At 45.0% G+C, this 19,241-nt stretch overlaps 1 protein-coding gene across 1 annotated transcript in view; it reads right to left on the bottom strand.

The window, feature by feature from the left end:
• The window catches only part of RNF167 (ring finger protein 167), a 192,985-nt gene that overhangs the window by 101,932 nt on the left and 71,812 nt on the right, over positions 1-19,241 (bottom strand). The window contains exon 7 of the mRNA XM_069215677.1: positions 13,968-14,073. Within this exon, the coding sequence (XP_069071778.1) occupies positions 13,968-14,073 (106 nt within the window). The remainder of the gene's footprint in view (positions 1-13,967; positions 14,074-19,241) is intronic.

The following is a 19,241-nucleotide window of genomic DNA, read 5'->3' as shown; positions in this document are numbered from 1 at the left end:
CCTGAACCAGAACACAAGCAACCTTGCACCAGTTTCGCCCTAGTTAGAGCTCTTCACCCAGGTATAGCTTGGTTCCAGTAAAGTGAGCCAGGGAGCCACGTCTGGGCATACTCGGCGCACTTAGGGCACCAACTGCAAAAACAATGGACTGGGACGCGGCAAAGCGATTGCAAGTGGCTGACATTAAAATTAATTAAGTTATTCTCTTGATGGATATTTCTAACCATAGAATCTTCGTCTTTAGAATAGCTACCCAAGCAGTACCTCGCAAAGGTGGAGGGTCTGAGGAGTGAATTCATATCATGAAGTCCTGCAGAACCCATAGAGCAAAATGGTTCTCTCTGTAGACTGGACTGTCTGGGCAGTAGTACTTGGTGAATGTATGCATGGATGCCTGGCAGATGTCAGACAGGAAAACCCTTGCCAATGCTTTTGAGGAGGCTTTGGCACTGGTAGAAAGAGCTCATAGGCCCCCAGGTGGTTACTTCTTGGACATGGCATAGCATACTTTTATGGACTGTACAATCCTACTGGGCAGGGGCAGCTTCTGCACCACCTTCCCCTGCTCGACTACTCCAAGAGCTGGTTATCTACTTGGTATTCTTTTGTGCAATAACTATAAAAACGGAGGGATCTTCTTGGTTCAAGCCGGTGGAGCTTATCTTCCTCTTATGAGGACATGGTTGAGACAAAATAAGCAGGACGGACTGAACCATGTGGAAGGACAATAGAACCTACGGCACAAAGAAAGCCTGGATCCTCAGCACCAATTTATCAGGAGAGAAAGAAGAGTACGGTGGTTGCACGGACATCGCTTGCAGCTCACTAACTTGGCGTGCAGAAGTGAATGGGATAAGAAAAACCATGTTGATGGTAAGGAGCTGAAGGGAACAACTCTCGGTTCAAACAAAAAGTACATCAGAAATGTGAGGACCACATATAGGTCCCATTTAAACATAATGAAAGGCTTTAGACGGAACATGTGCGTCAAACCTCTTAAGAACCTCATCACAATAGGTGACTTGAATAAAGGTTGGTCAGGGAAACAGAAAAAGGCAAATATGGCAGACAGATAACCTTTAAATGTGGCCACAGGAAAGCCTTGCTGGGTCAAAGATAAGGACAACTGATAATTTAGCCAGAGAATCAAGCTGTCAGTCCCTACCACAAATGTCATGCAATGACTCAGATGTTTTTTTTTCCCGAGGGGCACATAGCCACAAGATTCCTGCTGCTCAATCTCTATGTATGAAGGTATAACTTGTGGCTAATCAGGTGTGCACCCCTGTCCTGCTGCTGGCAAAGGAGGTCCTCCTAGAGAAGTCAGCGGATAGAAGGAGGAATGTTCATGCTCACAGGTCGGGATACCAGACCCCCTGGCCCAGCCCTGTGCAATCATAATGACCTGGGCCCGCTCCATTCTGACCTTCCTTGGAAGCCAAAACAGGAGAGGCAATGCTGGAAGCATCTACGGAAGGTCCACAGTAGGCAGGAACGCATCCCCTAGGGATGCTATTTGCAAAAAATGTGTGTTCTTAGTGATGTGGAAATGATCTAGCCAGGCATGCTACACTAGTCGAAGATGCCCTTAAATACCACAGGATAAAGACTCCACTCCTGGTCTGTACATCTACTGAGCTTTTCTTCCCTGACGCTTAACAACCCCACCACCAAGAAATCCCTTGTTGGTCAGGCCACACCCAAAGGTTCAGTGCTTCCTGACACAAGTTTATGACTACAAACAACCCTGATTTCTGTAAGGCCACATGGCGGTAGGGTTGACCGTCATGACCTGCACCACCCTCCTTCTGATGGATGGGAGAAGAGCTTTCAGAGCAAGATGAATGGCACAAAGCTGCAGGAGACTGATCTGGTGCTGCCGATCCAAAGGGGTGAAAGCCCCATGTTATCTGCCTCTCTGAGGTGACTGTCCCAATGCAGGGATGATGGATCCCTAACTACTTTAAGCACACGATGAGTTAGGGAGAGCAACCTGCTGCTAGAAAAGTTACCGTCATCCCATCACCACAGAAGATCCCGGGCTGTCTCCTTTGATATGCAGATGTTATCCGAGACGGTCCTGATGTTATGCTCAGTAAAAATGGAGGTGTCACTGTAGGTTTCACATGTGCCACCCACATCAAGGAACCAGAAGGGTGCAGTTCATTGCAGAAATGAGATGGGTTTGGACATTTCAGTGTCCAGGATGGGCACTGTTATGAATGGATTCCTTTGAAATGGCATCAGATTGGTCTTTGGTCTGCTGATGACAAACCTCAGGGATGAAAAATGGATGACAGTCATTTGGAGGTGAGTTGGAGCTGATTGTGGCAAGCAGATCTTGAGCAGCCAGTCGTTGAACGCAAATATGCATCTTAGTTCAATCGATCATATCTTGATCCTGATTTCAAGCTCTATGTTCAGCCACTGCCATTTTCATGGGACATAGGACGCTTAATAAACCAAAATAATTCTCGTCCAATACTTCAGGTATTGTTCAGTAATTTCTTTTATTTGTTTCCATTTCAAGCGGACCCAGCCAAATGTGTTTCATTCTATCCTAGGAACTTCATCAGGGCATGTAAAGTGCAGACACTGAACCTACATAAAGAAATTAAGAGATCATCATGATCAGTTAACAGAGAACACTTCCTATAATGCCAAGATGCAGTTGCTAGGATAGAACGAAACGCGGTTGAACTAAGGTGCTCTCCTCTTGGTTAGCTATTAATATGTGACATTTCGGTTGTAGGCAGCCACAACTTGAGGACTGAGCAATTTTTATTTATCTATGTAAAGGACCGACCAGTGCAGCCGAATTGACCACGACTGCTATTTTCACATGCATGCCTGACCTACGAAGGTGGACTGCGACCACCACCATTACCTTCACAGACACCTGAAATGCAGAGATGAGCCAAAGGGAAAAACTGTGAATAGGTAATGCTCTGACCCCACAACAATGTGGGCGTGCAAGACAGGCACATGAAGGTATGCTTCCTGCAAGTCGAAAGATACCATTCAATCCTCTGGGACCACGACAGAAAGAACAATGGCTAGCTGAACACTTTGAATTTGTCCTACTCAGAAAGGCATTCAGGCAATTAAAGTCTAACATCGGTTTGTGCCCTCCATTTTTTCTGCACCAGGAAATAGCACAAGTAACACCCCTTGCCCTTTTTCAATCAAGCACCTTCTCTTGGCCAGTAAGGCCTTGACTTACCATAAATGATGATTGCATTTTCTGCCGACACTGGGGTAGGAGTGGGTGGCACACTGGAAGGGGTGTGGGGGCACAAATATATCCCCTTTGAAAATGTTGTAGAACACACTGATCTGAATTGATAGATTGCCAACAGGGTGAGAAAAAATAGACTCTTGACCCCTACCAACTGTGTGTGGTCTTGCAAGGAAAAATGAAAGTGGTTAGGAGGAGGTAGCAGCAGAAGAGGAGGCAATGGAAGATTGCTGCCCTTGGCGATGTCCATATCTTTGGGCACTACCACGTCCCTTGAAGCCACAAAGGCTGGGCCGGCTGCTGGACAAGCTGCGTGGGTTGCTGTAGTCAATAGGCCAAACCCCAGGAGTGACCTCTGAATTGTTTCTGTACTGCCGATTAAACTGGAAGGCTAAGGAATGCCTAGTGAACAGATGCCTTTGAGGCAGTCAAGTGCAGGGATGCTCTTTACTGCAAGAGTCTGGATCCTTCAATGAATGTCCATTAAAGATGTCTGGATATCTCTGTAAAAAACGTAGTCACATTCAGGCATGACATCTGATCACAACACTGGTGCCCACTGCAGAGCCCACAAACTATGTTGTGTCAAGATCAACCCATAACACACATTTGGCAGCATCTCGTCTGTCCACAATTGTTTGGGCAAAGGCTACTTAGAATGCATTACGAACAGCCAGCAAGGTCTCTCTGGCCATGTCTCAGGCAGCTCACCTATAATGGCCTAGATAAAAAGGACCTTTTTGAGCTACCATAGTTACAAACGGATGGAGGTAAATACCCTCTAGCCGAACATGTTGATGCGATTCAACTTTTTATATACAGCACTGAAGCTGATCTTGCTCATGGATGCTGGGATCAAAAAGCCTCCAGGTGTGGGGTGCTGAGTGAGAAAAGCTGGGTCACCCATGTTAGCCTACGTCACCTAGTCACTTTATGAGGAGACCAGCTTTGTCCAAGCAACAGGGCCTCACTAAAAGAAAGCAAGGTTTCAACTGTAGCAGACCCTGGTTGTAAAATTTCAGTTAATAAATTTGCCTTTATTTCACCCATAAGGAGCTGTAAATCATAAGCTTCAGTTGACATGTAAACGACCAGAGAGGCACTGTCCTCTGAGGTGGCACCTCATGGAGAATCCAATTCAGTCTCAGTGTCCAACTCAATAATATTTTGTCATTCCTGGCACAATCCAGCATCTGTGTGGTGAGGCGGGAGCAAGTTGTCTGCATCTTTATTTCATCATCATAATGTGGCATATTCAGAAGACCCTAAACTGTACCCAACCTACAGCATGACTGGGGATTATCCAACATTGGTGGGGCTGCGCTTTAGTGACTTCAGAGCAAGACATGGGTCTTGTCTGAGCAGATGTCATCTCCTGATCAGATTGACATTTGGATTGGATCTGGAACGGGCGCTTCTGGAATCAGGGTCAGTGGCGGTACAGCCAGAACTGGCATGGGCAAAGGGCCAGAGTGAAACTATGGGACTGCACCAGCAAAAAGCCAAGTGAAGGCCTATTCGAAGTACTCTGTGCCAGGAGGGTAACACCCGAGGAACTGCAACTGGTCGTCCCTATGGCTTTAAGGAGCCCAAAAGTGATTCAGAGGGTGCCGGCATCGCCTTAAAGATCTGCACCATGACCTCCCTGAAGGACTCTTTTTGCTGCAGGGTCGACGAGGACCAGGTCAATTCGAAGCGTGTTGGGGCCAGCCTTAGAATGGGCTCGAGTCAGAAGACATCTGCATAGTTAAGGTCCTGAACAGCTCCTTGCCTGTTTAAGGTTCGCCAAAGGGGGGAGGGGGGAAGGGGGATAATAGGGAGGGGGGTGATTTTTGTGTGGCCTTCTTGCACGCCCTGGCTTTGGACTTACTCTACGACTTGGATCAAAATTGGAATTTGGCACGGTAGGGCCCTCACCATCTGGAGCGGAAATGGATCCTGCTACTTGGAGTGGGAGAAGCCCCTGCGACTTAGCGAAGAAGCAGAGTTATCAAATTGAGTGCGTCAGCTTCTTGTCACTGCGTTGATGTCTTCCACCTCCCACTTCCTGACTGCTTTCTGGGAGCATTTGTCACACAATTTCAAGTCGAAGCCGGAACCCAGGTACCCCCACAAAAAAAAAAAAACACCACGTGGATCTGTGAGCTTCAGAATTGAATATTACTATTGAGAACTTACGGCCAATGGTGCCTGTAATGTAGCTTTTGTTATTTGTACCAGATTATCAAGCAGTGGGAGATGAGTGTTTTCCACCCCAACCACAACTAATGCTCTCGTTCTAAGGATTCTAATGAAACAGCCTCTGAAGATATCCTGAGCATTCCTGAAAGGATTCCACAGCCTGACTCCTTAATGGACCCTGTAGGGTGCAGATGCCATTCTTTGAATCCTGTCACTTCTGTGCCTCCAGACCAGCCCACCAAGAGTTTAGATGCAGTTGGCAAAAAACTACCTGACTCATCTGAGAATGCACTTGGGGCATTAAGGACAACAGCTTGGTTGGGACAACCTGACAGTCATTGTGGGAATCAATCCAACATCTGTCTCAGTTTGTTCCTAGGGACGACAAATAGGATTTTCAAGAAGTACTTACTATGTATGCTTATGAGACTCCAAGTTTATAGTGCCATCTTTGGATTCAGGAAAACGTGAGTTACTTCAGTGGTTTTGCTTTAGGGAGCTTTTCATGGCTATGTCTAGCAACCTTGACATCTGAAGCTCACCAGAAAACATTAAATTTACAATTCACTATCATCTTCTGTCCTGGTACTGAGAAGAGATGCCTAGGATGAAAACAAAAGCCTTTAAGTGATTCTCAACTCTTCTATGGGATGCCACTCAATAAATGGATCAGAAAAGCAACATTTCGGATGCTTTCATTGCATTCAGGATATCCACTGGTGGTACTGAGAGATTGCATGTGTGCAGTCAACCTACAATGCCTATCAAGGAGGCAGAGGACATTTCTGAGGTTTGTGACTGGAAGTGCTCCCTTTTTGCCTCAGATCAGCGCCTCACATTTTCTCCAGGTACCTGACTGGCAGAAGGTCACTTGTAGAAACAGAAGCTCTTCATCTACCCAGACTTGGACAGCTGTTTCATCAAGGCAAATTCACAACAAAAAACGTCCCAAGACTTCAGAACAGCACTGCCACTGCTATGCTGGACTCCAGATCTGCTTCCCAAAATGCACTTAAAATCCTGTGCAAGTTCTGATTTATGTAGGACCTCCCTGGGACAGTCCTCAAGGAAAAGAGTTTCCAACAACTCTGCACTTTTTAGCTGGAAGTAGGCTTTCTTTTGCAAAACAGCACATCAGACAGCATGCAAGGTCCTCTCTCTTCTAGAATCTGTAGTACCATGCCTCCTAATCATCACAAATGCCTGGCTGAATATGAGACATTACAGCAGTGAACAGAAGACCTGAGGTCTTCTTAGTGGCATTGTCATCATATATAACTTTATTTCGGCTATAAGCCATAAAAGTAAACAATACAAGACATAACATGATTAAGAAGCATAGCACTTTAAAAATTTTAAGAATGTATAGACAACGTTATTTTTAAACATTTTTTGTTTTTACGAAATCTCAAAGACATATAAAAGTATTAGGTTGTTAAAATTTAACTTCAATTAATTAAAATTTTATCAAACTAATTAAATATAATCTAAAATCAAGACATTAGAAGCACATGATTATCAGAATTCTAGTTCGTGTCACCTGTGTATTTTACAAGAACCTTGCCGCTGAGTGACCAATTTTAACATTTGTCTCTGTTATCCGAGATAAAAAAAGAAAATTGCATAATTTACTTTTTTTTAAAAACCCTAAATTAATAGTGAGGTCATATATTTATAAAACCTACAAATCGTCATTATTCTTTAAACTAAAATCCAGACCGTTTAGGTTTAAGGTTCATCCGGTTAAAAACTGATGTATTAAGTGAATATAGTCTAGAACCAATGTATTAAAATTACACATTTATAATAGTTCTTTTGTTCTTAGTAACCATGCACTTCGCAGATATCCCACCACAGAAAAAACTATTTTATCATTTGTATCAGTTGTTAGGAGTCGTAATGCCGTATTCCATTCCCTTATCCCAATAGCCCTACATAGTGGAGCAATCCACTTTTTCCTAGGTACCAAATATCTAGGGCAGAAAAACATAAAGTGCGCGAGTGACTCTTTTGTCTTTTGACAATGATGGCAGTATATTGAATTGCAGTCCTCCGGTCTCCATTGCGCTGTAAATGACTTAAGCGGAAGAGTCCCTAGTCTAAATTTAATAAATAGTGTTTTGGTATATGGAGGATTTACATTATCCATATAGGCCTCGAACTTGGGACTACATTTATGGTCTAAGAACTGCAAAGTCAGACTACCATGATTTTTTAACCAAATTTGGGTCAGAATGCTCTCCCAGTAACACCTTTTTACACGTTCCTTTGTTCCCTTTGCCAAATTGTGGGGAGCACTCCACACCTCCTCCATTTTAAGAAATTTACACGTATCTCTGATGTATCTGAACCAAGGGATCTTTAATACGCTGTCATTTGCAAGGAATTCATCTAGTGCTTTATGGAGAATGGACCGGTCCTCTGAGGACCAAAGATTAATCCAATACATTAGGGGTCTTAATGCAATTTCATTATGTATTTCATTTAGGGCTAAATCAAATCTTAGTGGAGTGAGAGGGGTGCTCATCGGCAACTTTAGGAAATTTCGAATAAACCGGTTTTCTACAGTGGTCAGACACCTAGAGTTGGTATGACCCCAAAGCTCGGCACCATAAATTGAGGCCGCTACTGCCACTGATTTGTAAACGGTGATGGCAGGTGTTATCTCCCCTTCACAAGTATTAGCTGTTTTCTTAGCTATCACTATAGACCTTTGCCTAAGTGTTGTCAGACTCTTCTTAATCTGTGCCGACCAACGTTGGTCGTCACTTAACCTAATCCCCAAATAATCAAATTGTCTGACTCTCTCCACTGGTTGGCCTGCTATCATCATTTTCCCCCTAAATAGTTTGTGTGGGTTATAGGCCATAAACTTAGATTTTGTTGAATTAATTTCAAGTCCTCTGGTAGAGCAAAAATTATAAAAAGTGTCCAATTCATTTTGCAAGCCCATAGGTGTTCTTGAAATTAGTAAGGTGTCATCAGCGAACATTAAAATAGGGACTGGGGTTCCAGCTAATCTGGGGGCATCATGATTACAGTGTAGCAATTGGTCCACAGCACCGTTTATGTAGAGGTTAAATAGTGTTGGTGCCAAGATGCAGCCCTGCCTAACCCCTCTATTGACGGGTATGGCTTCCGTTAGGTCGCCACTATCTGACCAACGTACATGAGCGTAAGTCCCTTCATGGAGATATCTAATCAGTCTTAGTAGTTCGCTATTGGGTTGATAACTCTCCATAACTTCCCATAATGTATCCCGAGGTACCATGTCAAAAGCAGCTTTTAAGTCGATAAAAGCTACATACAGTTGACTTTTGTTGAATGAAAGGTATTTCCAGCAGAGGAGGTTAAACCTAAATACCTGGTCTATTGTACTCACTCCTCTTCTGAAGCCTCCCTGGGATTCTGAGAGAATTTGGGCATCATCTATCCATGTCTGTAATCTGTTCAGCACTTGCTTAGCGAAGATTTTTTGGCTAACATCAATAAGACTGATAGGTCTATAGTTGTTAGGTTGTTCCCTTGGCCCTTTCTTGTAAATAGGGACTATAACTGCTCCTTGCCATGTAGTAGGGAGTCCTCCCCCCCTCAGTATTTCGTTACTAAGTGCGTTTAGATACAATGACCACGTTGTCAGACGAGAAAGATATAAATCTCCTGGGATACCATCAAGACCAGGGGCCTTTCCCTTGCGTGTGGATTGGAGAGCCTCTGTTGTTTCTTTTATGGAGAATAAGTCCAGGTCAAATTTGGGTGGTGTTGTACTCCCCCACGTTAGGGTATTGCCAACAGGATCATTAGGTTTTAGTAGGGGTGTAATAGTGCTATTGGTATGTGGTTTTCTGTATATATTTGAAAAGTGCGTCATCCAAATTTCTGGCTGGATGACAGGGTAACTTTCCATTTCTTGAGGGCTACTCTTATCTAACACTAGTTCCCAGAATAGGTTAAGATCTTTCTCCTGGAGCGCCACAACCATCTTGTTCCAATTCCTATTCGCCCATTCTTTTTTTGCATTTTTAAGTACATCTTTGTATACAGTCCTGCTCTTCCTTATCTCTCTTAAATTCCCTTCCTTAAGTGCTCCCAGTAAGTGTATCTTAGCTTGACGGCAGGAGTTGGAGAACCACCTAGAGGTTTTAATCACAGTCTCTGTCCGCCTCCTTACCGTCTGAAAGTGTGGTTTTAGTCGGATGGCCAAGATATTATGAAGATAGACCAAATCAACCAATTTGATATTTGTATGTTTCAGGGGGGAAAGTGTTGTTGCAACTGTTCTATAGATCGCTAGCTGGAAATTTACATCGCTTTCAACCCGATCCCATTTCACATTTTTACGGTCATTGGTCCTAATGAGGGCACTATTTGAAGTCCACGTTGATAGTGTCTTGGAACTAAATAAGATAGTGGAAAAGGAGGTACTTAAGGCTAGATGGTCACTATCAATGCGAGGGAGAACTATCATGTCAGTTAGGGATTTCCAGAGGGCGTCATTTACTAAGACATAGTCCAGGTGGCTAGTATATACACCTCTCCTATATGTAGGTGACGCCGGATTGTCTGATCTGGTATTCCCATTTACTATTCTTAATCCCTTTATTTTTATTAGGTCTTCCAGTAGGTCTAAGGCTCCTCCTTCTTTCTTAGATGTAATTTGCACCGGCCCTGATCTATCCCATGAGTCTGTGAACTGGGATCCCTCTTGCTGATTGCCATCTCCGCGGTTCAATTGCATATTGAAGTCGCCCGCAACCATTATACCCCGCCCAATAGGTAAACAGTTAAGAAATTCTACTATTGAACTCATCTGGATGGTCTGGGTCCTTTGGGTGCCAGGTCTAATATATAAATTTACAATTGTTATGTTAACAAGACCTTTAACAGTACTAATTTCAACTGCAACGGCTAATAAATCCCTCAAAGGGGATACTATCTCTTTAACTTTTGGGAACAAGTCGTGTTTTAACCAAATTATCAGGCCGCCTGAAGCCCTACCTGATGGTGATGGTAATGCAGCCTTCTGGAAGGTCCAATAGCCTTCTCTATTTACTACAGATGGCGCCCAGGTCTCCTGTAATAAAATGATATGGTGTTGATCTATAAGTCTGCACCAGTCAGGATTAGCTATTTTCTGAGTCAGGCCTGCCACATTCCAGGATAGAATCTTAATCGGTGGGTCATGGTCATGCCCATTTTCTGGTAGATTTTCCCTAGTCTCATATGTACAAAATATTTCTTGCTGGGACTTTTCCTTTGGCGAGCCACTACAATAAGTTTTAGGCTCTGCTCCCAGGATATTAGGTAAGTCATTTTTTGTAGTATAAGAGTCGGGATTGGGTATGCCATTGCTCCCAACTTCAACGGCAGGAACTTCAACGGCAGAGACTTCGCGTCAATCTATGTCTGAAGTATGGGTTTGCTTTCGATCCCTTCTCTGCGGCATTGTCATAGTTGTATCAGGTTATAAACTTAAGTATAGTTGCAACGTATACCATTAGTTGGCACAAGTACATGCCATTCTCTACAGAAGTTCATCAACACACTTTAAAAACATTAGTTTAAATTTGTCAAGATTCCTAAGTACCTGGACATGTCTTAGCCATATATGGATTTACTAAATGATCGATTATTAATTTAAAAGCCCTCTTCCATCACGACAGTGCGGCCATTTCTCTAAAATGTTTCCTGTGTTTCTGGGAACAACCTCCATCCTCATATGTTGTAAGTTCTAGGATACAACACGTATCAAGGCCTGATTTATACCTGTGCATACTCGGGCCACCAAGCTTCTCATATAGAAATTTCTCGTTTCATGAGAACCAACTGCAGTATTGGGAATCCTATGAATCCCACATCTTCGAGGATGTGTAATAGGACTATTTTTGGATGCAGTTCAAATGGGCCTCCGAGGACTGTGTGCTGCACGGCTCATACATGCTTCTAACTACAGATTCCTCACCTTTAGAATGATCCCAGGTGGTGACTGGTCAGGTTTTTCTGCTTTCAATGTTTTTTTTCCTCGCCTCTTCTGCCCTGAGACCTTCAAGTGTTACTCTCAGGAGAATACACCCTTGGTTTTTCAGGGCAGTTACTGCCCTTTCTGTAAACTCAAATAATATGACTTAGGGGATTCCACACGCAGAGTGTAGGTCAGGGGCACTTACTAAAAAGTGAAGGCATTTGTGAGAAAATCTCTTTAAATGTGAAAATTTTGCCAGAAATATGAGTCGTCGAATTAGGTTGACAAACATATTCTGAGGCAAGTTGCTCATAAAAATAGAGTGAAAATTTCCTGAGGCCTTAAAATGTTGTGACACTCTCCCAGCACAATCCGGGGGAAAAACATACTGAGGTTGTAAGGTTAACTGACAGTACGGGACACACTGCGAGTGGGATCCGACTGGCTCCCTAAAGGAGCAGTGCAGGGTTTTTAACCTTGTACACTCGTCCTAACAGGCGCCCCTCCCTTCGTTTTCATGTAAGGGTTTAGGTGTTCCTCTAACTGATTTACCATTTTTTGTAGCTAGGCACCCCGATGCTCTTTGGTGATTTTCAGAAAGAAAACCTCAGTAAAGGCGGTTCTGGTTTTTACTATGGTGTTCAGACAAATTTTGCAGATCTGTAATGTCAACTTTTAGTTCAAACTTTTAACCATTTTTGTTTCAAACTTTTAACCATACTGCATGGATGATGAAAAGTATATTGGGGTTCTTAAAGACGCGGTGGAGATATTCAATGTCTATAACTATCAGTGAGGATCCTGCGATGCAGAGAGAGGTGTAACACTTTCATTGTTTTCAGTTGCGAAGTGAATGCCAATAAAACTTGCTCAAAACTCCTCAAATGCAATTGTGCTTTGCTTGAAAGCAAACATAATTTGAGTTTAAGCACAATCAGGAGCTGGATAAACGAGAGTTGCACTGGATTCATAAATGACTGCACAGCTACTTAAAATGGATCCTAAGAAGCAACAATATTGTTGATGCATTCCTAGTAAGAGACAGATGTTGAAAGCAAGCTTTGAGATATCAGTCATAAGTGTCAACATAGAATGTTCAACGTAGCATGATCACAACATAAGGAGTGACTCAACACAGGGTGCGTCCATGCCGATGAAAGTTCAAACCTCGAAGGAGTCCTCGGTGGTGAGTGGTGTCTCTTTTCTGGCATTGTTAATATCCGAGCTAATCGACAGCAGCAGGTGATCCCTCAAAAGTCCAAAGTGAGTGCGGGATTGGCAATGCTAAAGCTTTTCTGCTTTCTCCTCTCCCTATATCTACTTCCGGGAGAATCATTTGAGAATGGGAGCTATGGAGCCCTCCTTCTCTGTCTTTTAATGTACTGTCTACCATTTGCTGGCTGAACAGACACATCCATCGAGTGAGAATCCTGAAGGCAAAGAGACTGACTGAGGATCATGTGCTGTTTTCTTCTCACACCCGGGACACTGCAAAAGAAGGAAGGCTTGGTTCTAATCGGTTGTAGAGAGGAGCAGGAAAAATGGATTGGTTTTATTTGAAAGAAAAGAAACTTCACAGCCCTGAATACATTGAGTGAAGTGTAAGGGGTGGAGTTTACAATTAAAAAACAGGATGTTAAAACACCCATCAAAGTGTTCAGTGATCTGCACACCTTCAGACAGAAAGAAGATCTGAAGAACTGCAGAACCGCCAGTGTGTGAACTGGCGGGAAATGGAAGCTGCCGACTGCTTAAAGGAAGAGCGCTCTAATTATCAGAATTATATACTTTTTGTCTTGCAGACTGCATTTTCCGGTTTCTTTCATTTTTTTTTTTTTTTTATAGCTAGGCATCAATACTGTACTATTGATCTTAAGTTTAATGGGGCATATATTTAAAAAAAAACACACACACACAATTCAGTACATTTCAGCCTTAGTAAATCTCACAACAGCTACAGATTGTTTTAAAAAATCTGCATTTAAAAATGCATAATCCCTACAATTAAATGTGCAATGTAAATACTGAAAAACGGTTTTGCAGCCCCACAAAAAGGGTGAAGAGAGCACTCGGGCGTTCAGGACTATCAGTGAAGCTCCTGTGGCGAACAGCAGAGCGCCGGCCGTAGCCGCAATGCGACCTCGCGGCGCCCACGTTTGTCGCTTCACTTGTTTTGTTGCTACACGTGGCCCGGGCTGTCCGTCACCTGGGACACAGGAGGAGGCATCTTTTGCTTGGAGCCTCCAAAATTAAAAATAAACATTATGAATTTGCTTCACACAGCACCTTACTAGGAAACTTAAAGACGGCAATGGTCCCATTTGGATTTCAAATATACCCACCCCCCTTTCATACTCATCCCAGGCCTGGTGTAAAAACACTCCTGCTACAGATGCAAGTACAGATTGCGTGCTTCGGTTGAGACATCTCCTTGCTGGCAGGACATCCTATTTCCAGCCTTTGGCTTTGACACCCTATTGCAAGCTGGGGGCAACTACTGGTTCCCTTCAATAGAACAGACAGGGGCAACAACGTCCTGTAGTGGGAAGAACCAGAGACCGGGCGCTCCGGCCTTCAGCTACTTACCAATATGGTGCACATGACGATGATCACAATTCCCACGACGCCGATGAAAGGAATCAGGTAATACCCCAGCGGGAAGTTGTACTCAGGCACCAGGACGACATGAGCGCTGTGAAGAGAGAGAAGAGCTGGTGATGTTCGGAGCATCGCGCAAGCATCGGCAACCTTCCGGCAAGAGCCATTCACAGGACGATAAACACGAAGGCATAGAAAACATTTTTGAAATGCATGGGGGATGCACGTGTGACTACTAACATCCCAATCAGTAACTGTCGGAGAATCATGTTACAAATAGAACAAGACATTTACCAGTTGGCCCATCATGAGGCAACGAGCCAGAGAAGCTGGTTAGATCTGGGGTATGTGTTTACAGCTATGGGTTTAACTTAGTATAATTAAGATAGATGAACTGTCCAGACACGCAACACGCGTGTTTTGATTTTCTCCCGGAGATGTAGAATAACCTTGTAGAATAAGGAGGACCGGCTACACACTACAAATATTTGGTCTATCCCAGGATACAGGGATGCGGTCACTTCACTGTAGTACAGGCAACTGCTGTCACTAAGTAAAGAATAAACTCTTCAGTCTAGATAGCGCACGTTTAAATCCTAACCTACAGTACACGATCTGTTGTATTACTCTGATAAATCATCAATAAAAAGCAGCACTATTATTGTTCTGACATTAAGGAAGGCAGCTTTGGTTACTTTTTAAACATAAAGTTGATTTTATATTGTCACCAAAATCAATTTGCTTCCTTAAGCATCGCTAACACATTGTACAGGCGTTTCCCACCCATGCCAGTGAGCTACAGCTTGTGTATGAAGGTAAATACGTTGCTTTGGCAGTCACCGTCTTGTTACTGTCCAATTATCCCGTCCACACACTAACACTGCTCTACAAAAACAAACAAGTAAAAGGTTTGCGGCCAGAGGGTGGTGTTTCAAGGAAGCACACACTCGCAACGGCGGGTGCACTAGACGTGCCACAACAAACAGGAGCACCTTTGTTGTGGCAGATGGGACACAAATCCCTCAAAAACATCCCTCATCCTGAATCCTAATAGTCTTTTTTAGTTATTTTTTATTTTATATTTGCATTTATGATAACATAACCAAAGTAACACATCTGAGAGGTCAATAATTACATCTTGTAGACAAATTAGGCGTAAGGAGCAACAAAGTTGTATAACCATCTTACGTATAAATCAATAAAAATGTGTCATGTCGCCACTTATCATGGTATAAACACAACCGTATCTTTGAGACCTCCTGATGTGCACAGTGAAGGAAGGGAAGTAATAGCAACAGAGGGAAAGCGAAGATCAGAATGAAGAGAATAGAAAGGGAAAATAAGAGTTAAATTAAAAACTAAAGGGGGGGGGAAAATGAGAAACATTGCGGCCATCAGATTTCCAATACAAATGCAGGCAGTGGTAGATAGCCTGAAAGGAGAGCATAATCAACCATTGTCAGTGGGGAACGCTGGTCGACTGTATGCCGCTCGATGCACGGGTCTCCAAAAAGGATCGCAGGGGGGCCCAAATGTCTCTCGGTCAGGAGCCCTCAAGCATAAGTTCCCAATATATCATTAGTTGCTCTTGACAATACGAAGCATCCTGCAACCATTCACAATAACGGGGAGCTCAGCGATGCCCCCAGCACATCGCAACCCTACGCTTAGCCAGCAGCAGCAGTCACACCAGTCTCCTGTGCGCGACGAGAATCCCTTCAACATATCCCAAAAGGGCACGTTTAGCGGAGTGCAACAGCTCGAGTTCAGTCATCTCAATCGCCCGCAGCACCTCCGTCTAGTATTCGCGCAGCGCAGTACCACCGAGGTGCAAAAATTACGCATCAGGGGCCAGACACATCTCGCAGCGCGCATCAGCTCGGATACCCATACTCTTCAATCTACAGGGCGTATAATACGAACAATGTAATAAGTTGAAGTGAATAAGGCGTAGTCTGTTGTTAGGGGACAGCGCTCTCATATGTGCTCGTCATCCGGAATGGCTTCACCTATGTCCGCCTCCCAGTGTTCTTTAGCTTTAATCTCGGACTCAGACACTGCGTTCTGGGTGCAAACATAGAGCCTAGTGATAAGCCTGCGCGGGGATTGCATTTGATATATAAGTTCCAGGACTCTGCTCACCTGGGGCATGGCAGGGAAACAGGGCTAACGTGCGCGGAGCATGGCACGAATTTTGAGTAAGAATAATCGGTGCAACGCGGTGTCGCAATCACCACCAAGCGCTGCCTCAGAGGAGATGAACATCCCCATCAGAGAACCAGGAGCCAAAATAGTTAAATTAAACTCACGAAGAAACTCATCAACTCAGTCATCCTCCAACAACTGCATGTCAGCGACATCCAGCACCGGCATCGAAGGTGCAAAAGGCTCTCGTACATCAGCGCGCCGCAGCAGCAGCGCAGTCCAGGCCCTCGCCGTGCAGGCCACAGTATCGACCCTTCGCGGGCTGGGTCTGATCGGGCCTCCAAGCACCCGCAGTAATCTATCAGGCCACACAGTGTCACTTTCAGGTGCCAAATGTGGCAGGTATCGTGTAGGGTGCAGCCAAAAATATGCAAAATGTGCCTGCGCACATTGATAATAGAGTACTAGATCTGGGGCCGCCAAACCACTTCAGTTCAAACGGAAGTGTCAGTTTTTCCCATGAATTCTGGGATGCCTACCAGCCCAGGCCAGCGCCACGAGCGCGGACTTGAGTCGCTTCAGAAAACTTGCTGTAAGGACAAGAGGTAGATTGATAAATAAATATAGAAATTTGGGTAGAATAACCATCTTCGCTATCGCTATGCGGCCCGTCAGCGAAAGTGGCCTTCACCCTATCTTCCAACCACACAATAGCTTTGCCGTAATTTGCTGACCAAAGCTTTTAACGACCCTACTCTGCCAGATACCTAAATTGCGCACCGGTCCGTTAGCCCAGCCGGGGGGATACCTAGAGTGGAACTGCACTGTAGCCTCAGATAGAGGGAACACCACCAACTTGGACCAGTTGATGGTGATCCCAGAGAACCGCCCAAAGCAAACTCTCTCATCTAACAGAGTGTTGAGGTGCAGCTGCGGATCGCGGATATACAGGGCGACATCGTCCGCATACATGGAAATTATTCTTGGACGCTGCTGGACTACCAGGCATCTGTGATTGTGGTGCTGTCTCAAGCTAACGGCTCCATCACGACTGCAAAAAGCAGCAGCGAGAGTGGGCAGCCTTGGCGAGTGCCCCTGGCAATCAGAAAGGGGTCAGAGATAGTCCTATTTAATCTCAGCCGGGCAGAAGGCCGTGAGTACAGCAGGCGGATCAACTGAATAAACCTAGAACTCAACCCCACCGAGCCAGCAGGGCAAACATTCACGACCACGCAAGAGAGTCAAAGGCCTTAATGGCGTCAAGGAACACCGCCACTCCACGGTCATCAGGGTCAATCGTACTAGATATTGCAAAATAGGTGCAGAAATTGTACAAGGTGGAGCGTCCTGGCACAAAGCCGGATTGATCCGGCAGCACCAGGGCCGGGAGCAGAGGCTGCAATCAGCTTCGCCAGAATCTTATTGTCAATATTGATTAATGAAAGTGGCCGATATGATTCACAACAGCTCGAGTCTTTCCCGGGCTGTAAAATAGTCACAATAAGAGCATCCCACAGCGAGGCCAGGAGAACACCAGTCTCAAGAGCTTCCGCATAAACCTCCAGGAGGTGCGGCGCTAATATATCTGCATATTACTTATAGAAGATGTTGTCAGGCCATCCAGCCCAGATGCCTTCTCACCCGGTAGACTGCATATAGCCTGGATCACGTCGTCCACTGAAAAGGGAGCGTCTAGATATAACCTATGCGAATTATCAAACCACAACAGGCTAATATTTGTAAAGTAGTCATTGGCGGCCGCCAAGTCCAACCCAGACGGTTCAGCATACAGGGCCGCATAAAAGTCAGAAAGGATACGCCTGATCTCCTCAGTGCCGGTATGCCACTCACCAGTCAAATCAGACAGTTCTACAATATAATTATTTGCCCACGGCTTACGGAGCATTGTTGCCAGTGTTCACCCAGCCCTCTCACCCTCACATATCTCCTCGCAGTAGCATTCTTCCCTAGACAGCAAACTTTGCGTAAGGCTGCATCCTCATACTGTGTCATCTTTCTTCTAAGGGTGACCAGACGGTCCCCCGACCATTCATCGGCTAAGCATTTTTCAAGATCAGTAAGCTGGGCCTCCAGATCCGCAAGATCCCGCCTCAGCACCTTCAGCACTCCGTGCTGTTTAGAGAGGCTGACCCCGCGGACCACCACCTTGAAAGCCTCTCACACGGTGCCAGCAGAGGTCACAGACCCCTGATTCTCAGCAAAGTAGTGTACGATAGCGTTGCGGATCTGATCCCTAAATACCTGATCTCTAAGCGCACCATGAGGAAGCCTCCACATAAAGGCACGACCGGGGCCGCCAGGAACAACCAACTCCAACATGAATGGCGAATGATCTGACAAGGTACGGGCCTTATGATCAATTGACTGCGTCCAGAGCTCACCATCCCTGGTACAGAGCCATCTATCTATGCTCGACCAACTACCATGAACATAATTGACACAGGTGCCTTCCCTGTCAGTTCCATGCTTTGCCCTCCATAAGTCCACCAAAGCACCTTCCGCCATTACGAGAGAAAGGCCCTGGCCACCGCCACATGCTGTGGTCTAGCCAGGCTTTCACGATCCGCCACAAAGTCCAATACCACGTTGAAGCACACCCCCACAGCAGGGACGCTGGGACCCAGTGACCCAGTCAGCCGCCACACTTCCCCCCAAAAATTCAGGGTCATCAGCATTAGGGCCGTAAATTGACACCAATCTGCATAGTCTATCTAGCAGTGTGCCGCGCAACATAACATAACAACCATTTGGATCCACAAGTACATTTTCAGTGTGCCACTGCAGCCCCTTCCGAATCAAAAACGCCACGCCTTGAGCATATCGCGAATATATCGCAGCGTGATACTCACCAATCCAACCAGCTTTTATCCGGTGTTTGGTGGCATCCACCAGGTGGGTCTCCTTAAGCATACAGATATCAATCGCATGTCGCTGCATATAGGCAGACAGCAGTCTCATCTTGCGCCCATCATTCAGCCCACGAACATTCCAAGTGAGGCATCGCACAGACGTCACGCTATTCTACGCCATCCCAGCAACCTATCTAGGCACACACCCTCCCATACCATCACGAAAGAGGCATCAGTGGCATGCAGG

This window comes from Pleurodeles waltl, chromosome 12, assembly GCF_031143425.1.
Source record: "Pleurodeles waltl isolate 20211129_DDA chromosome 12, aPleWal1.hap1.20221129, whole genome shotgun sequence".
Classification (NCBI taxonomy): Eukaryota; Metazoa; Chordata; class Amphibia; order Caudata; family Salamandridae; genus Pleurodeles; species Pleurodeles waltl.
This window is presented reverse-complemented; position numbering and strand designations above follow the sequence as displayed.